The 12,668-nt window shown below is 40.9% G+C and overlaps 1 protein-coding gene across 24 annotated transcripts in view; it reads right to left on the bottom strand.

Moving 5' to 3' along the window:
- The window catches only part of ADGRL3 (adhesion G protein-coupled receptor L3), a 514,107-nt gene that overhangs the window by 332,038 nt on the left and 169,401 nt on the right, over window positions 1–12,668 (bottom strand). For all 24 annotated transcript variants that reach the window (XM_027652756.1, XM_027652761.1, XM_027652740.1 and 21 more), the window contains exon 3: window positions 1,430–1,669. In XM_027652756.1, coding sequence (XP_027508557.1) covers window positions 1,430–1,484 — 55 coding nt within the window. In that variant the 5' untranslated portion in view covers window positions 1,485–1,669. The remainder of the gene's footprint in view (window positions 1–1,429; window positions 1,670–12,668) is intronic.

Raw genomic sequence — 12,668 nt, 5'->3', positions numbered from 1 at the left:
TCCATCAACAACTGTGGTAGCACCCCTGGGATAACATACTTAAGATGGGGAAAAAGTTGCTGCTACATGAGAGAAACAGCTCTGCAAACACAGAAGTCAGCAAAGGAGGGGTAGAAGGTGCTCCAGGCACCAGAGCAGAGATTCAGATTCCCCTGCAGCCCATGGTGAAGACAACAGTGAAGCAGCCTGTCCCCCTGCAGCTCAAGAAGGTCCACAGTGGAGCAGAGATCCACCTGCAGCCAGTGGAGGAGTCTGTGACCCTATGGAGAGCCTACACTGGACCACGCTGTGGCCCTGAGGAGAGAGGAACCCACTCTGGAGCAGGTGTGCTGGCAGGACTTGTGACCCTGGGGAGGAACTCCATGCTGAAACAAGGGAAAAGCATGAGGGGTCCTCGCTCTGAGGAAGAAGGAGTAGTAGAAACAAGGTGTGATCGACTGAACACAACTTCCATTTCCCTGCCCCTCTGCACTGCTTATGGGGAGGAGGTAGAGACAACTAGGAGTAAGTTCGGTTCAGGAAGAATGGAGGGGTGGAAGGTATTTTTAAGATTTTTTATTATTTCTCATTAACCTACTCCAATTTGATTGGTAATAAATCAGTTCTTCCCCAAGTTGAGTCTGTTTTACTTTTGATGGTAATTGCTGAGCGATCTCTCCCTGTCTTTATCCCGACCAACAAGCCTTTTATTGTATTTTCTCCCTTGTCCAACTTGAGGAGCGGAGTGATAGAGCAGCTTTAGTGGTCACCTGGCATCCAGCCAGGGTCAGCCCACCACAAGCTCATCCATCTCCACAGCAGAGCAGCTGTGCCTGATGCTATTCTCACAGTTCCCAGCTGCAGCCTGGCTGTGCAGCGTGGTGCTCTACACTGCTGGGTGGGTTACACAGTGTGCCAGGCTAAAGCAACACTCTTGGTTGTGGTTCTTTTTGGTGCAGAGTCACTGAGCCTATGGGAGCCTCAGTCTTTCAGCAGAGCACAGACATATCCACTGCAATGCACGAAATCACAGCCCAACATGATGGTGAGTAAAATCCCACCCTGGAGCTGTGGCTAAAGCAGGACATGCAGCCCTTTAACTGAGCAGTATTCACAGAAAGGAAATTCATTTCCATGCAGAAGCCAGGAGAGACAATACCAGTGACACACAGCCAATAGAGCAGGCTTAGGCATGGAGGAAGACAATCTGCCTTAACGTAGCAGCTAAACCCAGTAACAGAAATCTTTATGTGTCAGAGTTCTTTGTTTCAGTACTTAACTATTCATAATGTAGCCTGGGAATTCAAAGACCTGAGGTGGAAGCAGAGAGAGAGAAATCAACATCCTGGAAAAAACCCACACCATTAGGAAAAGACAGACAAAATCCTTGCTACTATTTTCTCTTCTCTCTTCCCTTCCCACAGGTAAATTTACACCACCTCTCACTCACCATGGGCTATCGGTGTTAAGAGCATTGTGAAGAACAGCAGCTGTGATGACCACATGACTGTGAAGGAGAGCTTGAAAGTATCCCAGCAAACAAGGGTTCAAACAAAAAGGTGAGAGTCCTCCTGTACTTGCTTCCAACACTTCAACTGTTGGCCTTCAATTCACATCCAAAAATGGGAAAAAAACAATCAAAAATAATAGTAATAAAAAAATCCCACAGCCAGTATCCAGAGTCTGAGACCTACAAATGAGAAAGGAAAAAAATGCAGTTAGTAAAACAACAAGATAGGTGTTTTCAATCAAGTCTTGCTGTGTTTCTTTGCTGCCAGCAGCTGTAAAGGCAAATTTGTCTTCCCCCCTTCCTGGCCCTTCAGATACACGCACATTCCTACATAAAATACGAATTAAAACTTATCCCTGTGCAGAGAGACAGTTTATGCATAGCCAGTGTTCTGCTTCCTCTCTCAAACAGTTTTGAACAACAATGCCCACAGGTCTAGACAGTCCACAGGCTTTGAAAGTTGACTAGAAAAAACAATTCCGTACACATTGCACCTTAGTGTAAGTACATGGGACTTTTAATACAGGGGAGGGGGGAGCAAAGAATAAATGCAAGCTCCTGGAAGAGCACAAAGTCACCAAACTGCAAACAAGACAGGTTGCTTCGTCACTCGGTCTAGGTCATTCCTGTGAGCACACATGGGAAGCACAGTGCTTTAGGAGAAAATCCAACTCAGAGCTGTGACAGAGCTGCAGTCCCTGGCCTGCCTCCCCTTTCCCTCGAAACAGAAACCTTTTTTCAATATATGGAACACAGGCACACAAACTCAGCTGGTCCCAGTGTAGGGAGTAAGACACCCAAACAACAATCTTAGGCTTTGGCTTTCTCTTTAGCCTCCCACACAGTATGTAATGCAGGTGGACACGCTGGCCAAGAATTATCTATGCAAGCATCTGTTATATGTCCTGAACGACTCAGGCAGAAGCTGAGCCCAGTACTTCCCCAGGTACCTGGGCACTGCACTATTCTGCTAAGACCTTTTACTCCTTTTTGAATTTCTCTCATGCCTCTGCTGCAGAGGCTGACAACAAGATACCAGGCAGTGGGACTAGTAATACGGTTTGGGAGCATTTCCACTGATATGGCTCTTTTTGTTTGAGGTATCCTGTGTGGCTTTTAATCACTGAATCTGGACCAGGTTTTAAACCCGAATAGAGCCTAAAGTCACCCTTATTCTCTAACAAGCCAATTTCTAGTCACTGCCAGTGACTCGCTCCTAGTCAAGCTCTGCAGTTATTTATTGTGGAATCATTTTAGTCTCTCAAGAAGGGTCTAGATGGCCACAGTGACTCAAACTTGGCAGGAAAAAAACAATTATACAGACTTAAACTACGGCATCAGTTTGAGACTTAGCTCCCCACTGACTTTGAAATGATGAGGAAGTATGAGGAATTGAAAAGTACTTTACATATCTGTTTTGAACTCCTTAGACTGCAGTCTTCACAGCACTGGTCTAATTAAAAGTCTCTCGAAAAATCTCTGATCAACAGAAGTTATTCTTCTCTGAGCAAAGCAGCTGTTTTTGCCAACTTCTGTTCTTGCCCAAAACTCAGTCTGAGCCAAAAACAGTATGAAAAAACTGTGCTGCATGCCATTGTGATGTGGGTATATTTCTGGAAGTTTGGCATGACAAAGTGGCCTTTGTTTTGCTTCCTATCTTTACTGATCAACTAAATCAAACCCCACATTGTTCAGAACTAAAGTCTATAAAGAAGCTGTTTTGAGGTTTTTTTAATAAATATATCTTTCAGTGCCAAGATTTTATGCTCCCACTCTACTCTCCTCCCCAGTCTGTCCCTGCAATTTGTTCACTCAAATGTATCATTTAGTTTCTGTAGCTTTTTCTCATCTCTGTAACCCGGGGTGACTAAAAAGCCCAAGGTCAATCTGCAGTCAAGTGGCTTCTTTATAGACATCCTTGAAATTAAGACTTTGCTGGAGCTGAGACTAATCAAAATGGTCACTGATAATATTTAAAGTCTGTTATTCAAACGGGGACAAGCCTCATGAATATTTTAAACTGTACATTTTAAACAGTGATCAAGTTTTCCATTTATATTTTAGTAGGCTACCAGCACACAAGCTACACCACTGACCATTATTTATGCATACTTTTTCTACAGTATCCTCTGAAAAGTTTTAAGAGTAAGAAGCTTTTTGTGCTATAAAATTTGAAAAGGTATATAGAGATGAGCAAAAGCTATCTAAGCTCAAGTACACTTCCCTAGAGCAAAAGCTCAGGCAGTGATGGAGTAAAGGTTTGTTTTCCGATTTTAATTTGTTTAAGCTGAATCAGTTCTGAATAATCTAAGTCTGTTAGAAAGAGATAACATTATGGTGCAGTAAAAGGGGTTTAGGTGTAAACTGACAAAGTCACAAATTAATTAGGCTCCCTATTCCAGAGAACGGATAATTGTCAACAAAATATTTACACAGCGGCCTTTAAAATTGTTTTGATCTGTCTCTATATACCTTCATAATAGGATTCATGGATTTTTTTTTCTATCATCTCATGGGCTGGGGCTGAATGAGAAAAAGGATTCACTTGCCCTCTGCAAAGTCCAAGCAAAGTCTAATTTTTGGGAACTAATGTCTTGGAACCACCAGAACTACAAATAAACATTTTATCCTACTGGAAAGTATATTATTGAGTCACAAAGCTCCTGTGCAAAAGAGACAAAAGGACTTGCTCAGCATTATGCACCATTTACTCCAGTCATAAATCTGGTCCAGTATTCTCTGCCCTACCATCCTTCCTGCCAGAGGAGAATACGCCAGAGATGTGGCCTGCCAGGTGGTGTCTGCATACCCTGGCTGGCACAACCTTGCCCTTAAGCCTGCTTCTACAAGGAGTTCAATCCCTTAGGCTTAAACTCATGCACATATATTAACAAATACACAATGTGTCTGGAGACATGCCAATTGTGTTTAACAACACAGGGCACCACTATATTAACCGAATACATTGTAACCCTACAAAATTCTGGGTGGGTTTGTATTTCATGTAATCAAATAATCATAGTGTGTTTGTGAACCGGATATCTGCAGGGGAACAGCTAGATAGGAAATGAGTGAAACAACCCTTTTCCTTAGTGGTCACTCAACCCCTCTCAAGCAGCAGTATAAGATGCAGAAAGAGGCCCGCAAAACAAAATTCACTTCATCTTTGGATTACCTCCAGGTAAAGTGCAGCCAAAGAGAGAAACTAGAGCACGTATCTGTGAACTGTTCAGTGCAGAGTGTTACATTTATTGATGCAAGAAAGGCATACACTATCACAGTGAAAAATTTAAGGGCTACACTTGACCTAAGGGGTTTGGAGTTTAACCACAAAGACGATGCAGCCTGCATTGATTTAAAAGAAAGTTCTTCTGCTTCACTGACCTTTATGCCCATAAGGCTGCCCCTGACACCTTCACAGTCTGATCTCTTGCATCACCCAAACCAGAATTGCATGCTGGCAGTTCCCAAAAATCCAACTCAAAGTGTTACTGACAGAACAGGAGAAAGCCAAAGGAAACTAAGCCCTCATGGTGAAGAGATGAGCAGTGAAGTATTCATCAAGGCATTGCTCATAAAAGAGCATTATAGATACACTGACAAACTCAACATCTACCCAAGTCTGTTCTTCAGCAGTTGATGTCAAGTAGCACATGGAGCATTTTCTGAGCTCATCTGTCGACAGTCTACAGGGAGGGTGAAAAAGAAAATTAAACCAGTTCATGTGGTGAGTGAACAGATAGGCTGAATTCAAAGCAGAATTCAGTACAGTGTAAACCAAGCAGGTCAGAAATCCATTCAATTACTGCCTTCTTCCAAACATGAGCATTTACACCTGTACAAAGCTGGACACAACCCTTCTCATACGGCAAAAGTTACCAGCCTTCCTCAGCTATCCAGCATTTTCTAGGCAGCTGGGGTACAGGAGGGGAAAGAGTGTTTTACAAGGGGGTTCATTAGCAAAAGCCTGATTTACTTGCAGTCATTTTCTTCCTACCCCTGAAAACACGCATAGTAGAGCTACCTTCAACAAATCAGTGACACGAGAACTACTTTATATTTCTTAATACAAAAGATTCCTGCACTTATCTTCTCCTTTGGCAGAAGTCACCAAGCAAGTAGAAAATAAGCGTGATGTTTCAAACAAATGCTGATTAAATTCACTATTTGCAACAGAAAAAGTTTGGAAGTAATTAAACTCTTTGAAGCTGACGGACCAAGCTGGAACCACGGATGTAATCCTCCATTCTCAGCATCTGCTATTTAAGACAATTTATTCCAGGCAACATTTTCAGAATTTAACCAAGAGAGGGAAAAAAAATAACCCCAGTAAGAAAAACCATAACATGCAATCTCTGTAAAATTAAACTAACTACAATTTAATGTTAGAAAACTTCTTTAACTAAGAGAATGAACTGTATTTCCACTCTCATTATGAATGTCTAAACAAAAGAATTACTGCAATACATTTGGCCATAAGTTGTTTGCAAAACACATTTTAATTATTTATTTGTACTTAAAAAAAGAAAAGACTTCATTAAAAAAAGGTAAGTTTTGCTCCTCCAACCTCCTTCCACCTTTACCCTGTCAGGTACTCAGGATTTGGCTCCCTGGTCACTTTGTGATGGCAGCAACACGTAAAAGGTCACACAGACGTTACTGACTGTATAACACAAGGGGAGCAGGGCAGGAGCAGGCTGCAATCCTGGCATTTCAATGGAACCACATGCACTTGCACTCATAGCCACTCACTGAACTTACTGCTACAGGGACATGGTTATTTATGGACAGATTTTTTCCATGAACATTTTCAAGAAGCCCAGAATGTGTTTCTGAGACACAAACTGAATTGTCTGTAGACTTTCATTTGTGTCTGTATTTAGCCCAGGAGAATGTTCATACTATACCACAAGTACTTATAAACTCAAAAGTTCTCACCAAGTTCAGAAAAACAAGCTTTTTTTCCTCCAAATATGAAGCAGCAGCCACAGCTCTTGGCTCTTTATTTCAGGTTTTAAGTTTGCCAGATGTGAGGAGGCTTTGTGAGAGACCCAGTGAGCTTTCTCACAGACAAGATTCACCAACCTGTGTTTCAACATGGTCACATCTATGTCTTCCTGTACTGCAGATCCTGTTCCTGCTCTTTTTCATGTCTCTGTTGGGGCAGTGAACTCAGAAGAAAGCTCCTCAACACACTCGCCCCATATGTACAAAATGACACAATATTTCTAAGTCCCTACTTCCAAGCAAGGTTTAAAATAAGCACTTTAATCTGTATTTCAACTAATTTGTCATTCCTGTATATTAACATTCATTTTATCCATAGTGTTTGAAAGCCTAAAACCATTATGCCCTTTACTCCTCCTTTATAGCTGATGTAGCACTCTGAGAAGTAATTTTTAAAACCTTAAAAGCCAGCAACAATGATGGCAAAGTTTAATAAGTTTGTGTTTACCCTACATTCTCCAGTATCACTGCAGTGCTACTTACACCTCCCTGAGGGGAGCGGCCAAGGCAGTAAGGAATCACTATCAGCTCAAACCAAGCCTCATCAACCACCTGTTTAGGCTATAATTCAAAGTGACAAAGAGCTCTTTAGATGTTCTGTGGGATTTGCTGCAAAATAACTGAAGTGTTAACTGAGTTACTTCTTTTCAGATTAATCAAGCCTTTGATAAGAGCACACACAAATACAGACCAGCCAAATATAGTAGCTTTTTTTTTTCTTGTGTAGGTGAAATGGAGGTTTTTGTGATGTTCCAAAGGTGAAAAGGGGAACTTAAGATATCAGCTTCTTGGTTTTCCCATTCAATCCAGAATCAAAGCAATATCAGCAGAAAACGATAATCAGACTAATAGTGAAGCTATTCACATATCTTGTGACTTCACAAGTGAGAATGGAGGAAGGAACAGAGAGAAAAGTTAATAGTTTTCAAAATACAGTCCAGAAGCTTAGAAATATTGTAATGAATTGCACACCTGAGTATCACAGCTACTGAACGTTCCAGACTTTCCTTAAGCGCCTGCTGGTTATCCTTGGCAATATGTTTCATTCCAGATTTAAGAGGAAAGTACACCATTCACAAGGTCCCTGGATGTGTGCAAATATATGATAACACATGCAAAATTTCAAAAGGTGCAGAGTATCACATGAAGATGTGGTAAAATATGCTAATGTTTGTATTGCATTACCACCCCAGATCAGTGGGCTTTCCGAAAACTGATTACGAAAAACTTGGTACTCCCCCTGGTTAAGCACCACCTGCTAAAGCAGCTCACAACTGGCAAGAAGCAAGTCAGTCCCTCCACCACTCCAAACCCATCAGGGAAAAAAAACCCTACAAGTCTTGGGAAGAACTATGCAGCTCTTCACACGAGCTGCATAGTGCCATAAACTTCTGACCACCTGAAACAAGCCTATTTCATCATCATATACAGCAGTTATTACAAGAATATTCTGCAAACTTTTGGGGAGGTGTTAAGATCCTTCTCAAAAAATTTATTATACCTACATAATACATCATCTTTATCAAATGTTTTAGTTTGCAGCACATCTTTACAAAGAAGGAAAATAATGCATAGGCAAGTCCTCTTCACAGTATTGCCAACAGTTATGATTTCATCGCGAAACTCGGTATGTGGCAACTCCTTGCAATAATGAAAATTTCAGCTTACTTTTCAAGTAAATTTCTCCTTACAGAGAGAAGCTGAAAAACAGGACCCAAATACAGCTCAGAGGCTTAGTAAACCGGTGGTAAATAAACATAACTCAACATATTTATTTGATTTGAAATTCATATGACTTTTAATCAAATCTTGAATATTTTTTTCTGTGAATGATTCACAATGTTCAAAGTCTGGGTTTGACAATACTCTTGTAATGCTTATTTGCATTCCACAGAGCCTTTGGCAATTCTTCTGTGACAAATAAAACACATGTGGGGCATGCATTGAAAATGCAGACAAGCTTATCACCAGGGTCAGCATTATTTTAACTTCCCTTCGCTACCATAAGCTGAGCTTGTATTTTAAGGTATCACCTCTCCCACACATACCAGCCCCTATTTATTCAAATGTCTTACCATGGCTGTAATTGTGATGGCACAGATCCTACCCTGGATCTTGCTTTAACCTGAGGAAGTGACAGCCTCCAGGGAGAAAATAAGCCAAAGGAAGTAACAGAAAATTCCATGAGAGTTCAAATAGGGGAAGTAAAAGTGTGATATTGGGACCAAAGGAGAAATACTCCTAAATACCTCTGGATGTAGCCTTTAAAATAGTTTTCAATATTCATTTATCCCTCCTATCTCTCCCTTCCTGCTCTGTCTCCTTCATACCACCTTTGATTTTCTTCCTTTCCTCTTCCTGGTAGGGAAGGACCTATTTAACTTACAGTGCCCCAAACCAAGCAGCAGCTGCAGATACAGAGGGAGAGAAAAGAGTTTAGTGCCATTCTGCCGTCACAGCAGGATTGGGTTTTGAGGATGGGATTCCTTCCAGGCGAGTGTAGGGGAATGCAGGCAGGGGCCATTTCTCCTTTGACTGCCACTTATCAGGAGGCAGCCCAAAGCTCATATGAGTGGGCTCCTTTTCTCTGTGCATCATCCAGGAACAGGAGGATGGTACACAGGCTTTTGAAGCTGTTTGTGCCCCAGAAGTGACATATGTCAGAGAGGTTTCTTACTTGCAAAGATGATAGTGGACCACTGTTTTTGTGGGCCCTGCAATTCAGAAAAGGGGAAAAGGGCTGCCCTGTGTCCACCTGGCGGCACACTCTTTCACAGCTCAGTTGGCCCCACAGTTCCTTGGCTATGAAGGCTAAATAGTAGAGTTAAAGCCATCAACAGCTACAGAGAATTGAGCACTGCTGAGCTGAAGCAGAGAGCCTGCCCTCCTTGATGGTTTGTTTTGTGAGACCTGACAGACAGCACCGCATGAACCAAAATACCAGGATCACAACTGCATTTGTCATAGGAAGCAGTACTTCTGAAAATGCTGGACTTCCTCGGCCTTTGACTTACTCCAGTTCCAGTAAATACTCACAAATACAGCTATATGCAGTAATAAAACAGGTAAAGGGTACCACTTGACTGAGGAATAACAGTGAAAGCAGTAGCAAAGCTGTAATCTATTTCCTATGTGTAAAATCTGTATCCAGTGCTTTTTTATTCTGCTCTTGCTTACTATTCCCTTTTCAAATGGATGGTAACAGATATTGCTTCTTTTGCACTAAAGCTGTAGCTTCCTTCACTTTTTGTGCTGATTAGGAAATTAACAGGCAGTGTAAGCAAGGATACATCCTTTTGCCATTTAAAATGTACTACTCTTGAAAGACTTAAGAGTAACAATAAGAGACCACCTAAACATGCAACTCTATGCACACACGCACACTATTAAATGGAACAAAAATAGTTGTCAAATGAGATTAATGGCAAAAGCCATGTAACACATATTTAAAAGAAAGTTATCTAGGAAAAAGATAAATTTAATTGTCTTTCAGATCTGTTATGATGTAATAAACGCCTACTAATGTTTAGCAGCAAATTGGTTTTTAATGATCATTGCTATTTTTAGCTGGTGGGTGACATGTAGTTTAAATATAAACCAGATTTATGTTTTACACACCAGGATGACTTTACTTTCTCAGATGACTCTCCTTGACTTAACCTCTTCACACGCCACAAGACATTTAATATAATTTTATTTCTAATAGACTGTGAGCCAATAGGATTGTATTTGCTACTACTGATGTTTTCAATGAGAAATAAAATCAATGAGGTTTATGCTGAAGATAAGTGTAAGTGATTAGCTAAGTGTAAGTGGCTTGGAAAATATTAGGAGGGTTCTATTATTCAACCAAATTATGCAAATTAAGAAAGACTCTAGATTGAAGTAAAATTTATGAAACACTCCTGACCTTGCTGTGTTGGAAAAAATCTTAGCTAGAATTTGTTCTTTTGGGAGTAACTCAAAGATGAGTATTAGCAGGTGAGAAACTGTGTCTCATTTTTTAACACAAGCAGGGAACCTTAAGCATTCATACTTACAAGTTTAAAAAAAGAAGAAAAAAAATCTTCCTAGACCTACAGACAAAGAGCAGCCCAGTGGGTTGCTAGGAGAAAAACAAACAGAACTTGATGTAGTATAAAAAGAGCAGGCAAGCGAGGCAAAGCCCATGCATACACTGACTGGGAAAGCAAGACAGTAACACAGAAGCTGCATTCTGTATCATGAAAAAAGTAAAGGATATGCAGAGGGAAGAATAAAGGGTGCATCTAAATTTGTAGGTGTGGTATCCTCCAGTGAGATCCATACACAGAAACAACAGAAAAAGCAATAGACCAAATTACCTAACAGAAAGTATTTGCAGTTCCCTAAAGCAAATGTCTGTGTAGTAATAATGAAGAGGCTGTTTTTCCACATTTTACCATGTTAATGGCTTCTGTTGCACATTAATCAAGAGTCAAACCTCTTTGATCTTTGAAGGGGGAAAAAAAAGAAAGATTATTACACTCATTTTCTGCACAGATACTTTTGTTATTATTTGTAGTCTGCTAACAGAAGTCACCATCTCACCCAAAGCCTACTTAAGAAAGATCCTGAGCATTCTCACAGTAAAACACAGTTTTTTTCATCCTTCTCCCTTCCTCCTCATATTATCCAATCAACAAAGAATGGGAGGAAAACATTCTTTTGCAAGGAACAGATGTAGAGAGACAGAGGCTAGGAATTTCTATGGGTGCCCTTCAACTCTGAAATCAAGCTTCAGCCAGTCAGTGGACTATTTCCAGCTGACTTTGATAACAAGTGGTAAACACTCAACATTTCCTTAACCCCTGCAGAAGCATCCCTTAAGAGCAACTGCACCCAGTCCAATCTCCAATGAGAACACCCTCCCTCTCTCCACACCCCCATCTCAAAATTTGCAGTTGCCTTAGCTTTGTTCCTCTCCAAAGGAATAGTCTGGAGATCTTTTGGGTCAAAAAGAATACTTTGGGGATCTCTAGTGAACTCAGTCTCTTCCCAAGCTACTACTTCAGCACCAAAGCTCAATTAGTAAGCCAGATACCAAATCTCCCATCAAACCTTACAGAAAAGAGGTAATATCCTCATCACCTCACCGCCTTCACAAACTGCGAGGGCAGAACGACAGCCAACCTTGTAAGAAAATGCTGCTAAGCCCCTGTCCAGTGAAAACATGGGGGTTCGGCTATGTACAAAGGTGCTCTGATGTCACACCAAGCCACCAGTCTCCCCTCAAATACAAGCTGGCAGACTGCAACTTCTTTGATCTCCTTCCTAATGAGGAGCATCATACCACTACACACAACAGTGACTTGAAATCTGAAAGGGCTGCTGTGGTACAGCTGAAAGCCAACACTTCTCTTGGTACTACAAAGGAAACATTTTATACCAGGAACTCTGGACTGATAAAATATTTATATAATACAGTTTGCACACACTTCTCTCTTCCCTTCTGAAGTGAAACAAAGGCCAGATATTTACAGTTGAAACTACAAGAGGGATCTTAACTAAACAGAATGTTTAAACCTGGCTGGAATTTCACCAGGAGCTCCCAGTTGAAGCCTCAGCTCTCATATCACAACCTGGTATCATCAAGATATACATGGTAACAAGGTCTTCTCCAAAGTCACTGACACCCTAACTCTTGCAAAAGGTATTTTTAAAGGCAAAATACTTGCTTTTTGCAAAAGCAAAGCAAGTTCCACAAAAGAAAAGCTTACTTCAGTAGTAAGCACTTGTGCTCTTCAAAGAGTCCTATCAAGTTTTTAAACAGTAAAATTCTTGGGTGGGTGAAAGGCTAAAATTAATTAACTGAGTGTTTTCTTGCAGAAATTAACTGTGAAGACAGTGAGTGCTTTTTAAGAGAACTGTCTTTGGCAGCTGAGTAAAGAATGCAAGACGTTCTCTTTTCATGCCTCATAGCTGAGGATCAGTAGCAACCAGAGAAAACACACCTGTTGTGAAATTTGCCAATATAAGATGTGCCTGTCTCTATAAGCCTCAAGGTAAATAATGGCCTATTCCATAGTAACAATCTTGCCACAGAAGGTTAGTTGAGTCCTAGAAAATGATGTAGTGTAATGTAAAGCATGGGAAGGGGGAAACACCAAATCAAACCCTGCAACTTCTTCAGTGCCTTTTTCCTCCCAAATAA

This window comes from Corapipo altera, unplaced genomic scaffold (assembly GCF_003945725.1).
Source record: "Corapipo altera isolate COAL_440 unplaced genomic scaffold, ASM394572v1 69, whole genome shotgun sequence".
NCBI classification, from domain to species: Eukaryota; Metazoa; Chordata; class Aves; order Passeriformes; family Pipridae; genus Corapipo; species Corapipo altera.
Note: the sequence above shows the minus strand (reverse complement) of the source record. Positions and strands in the feature narration are given on the sequence as shown.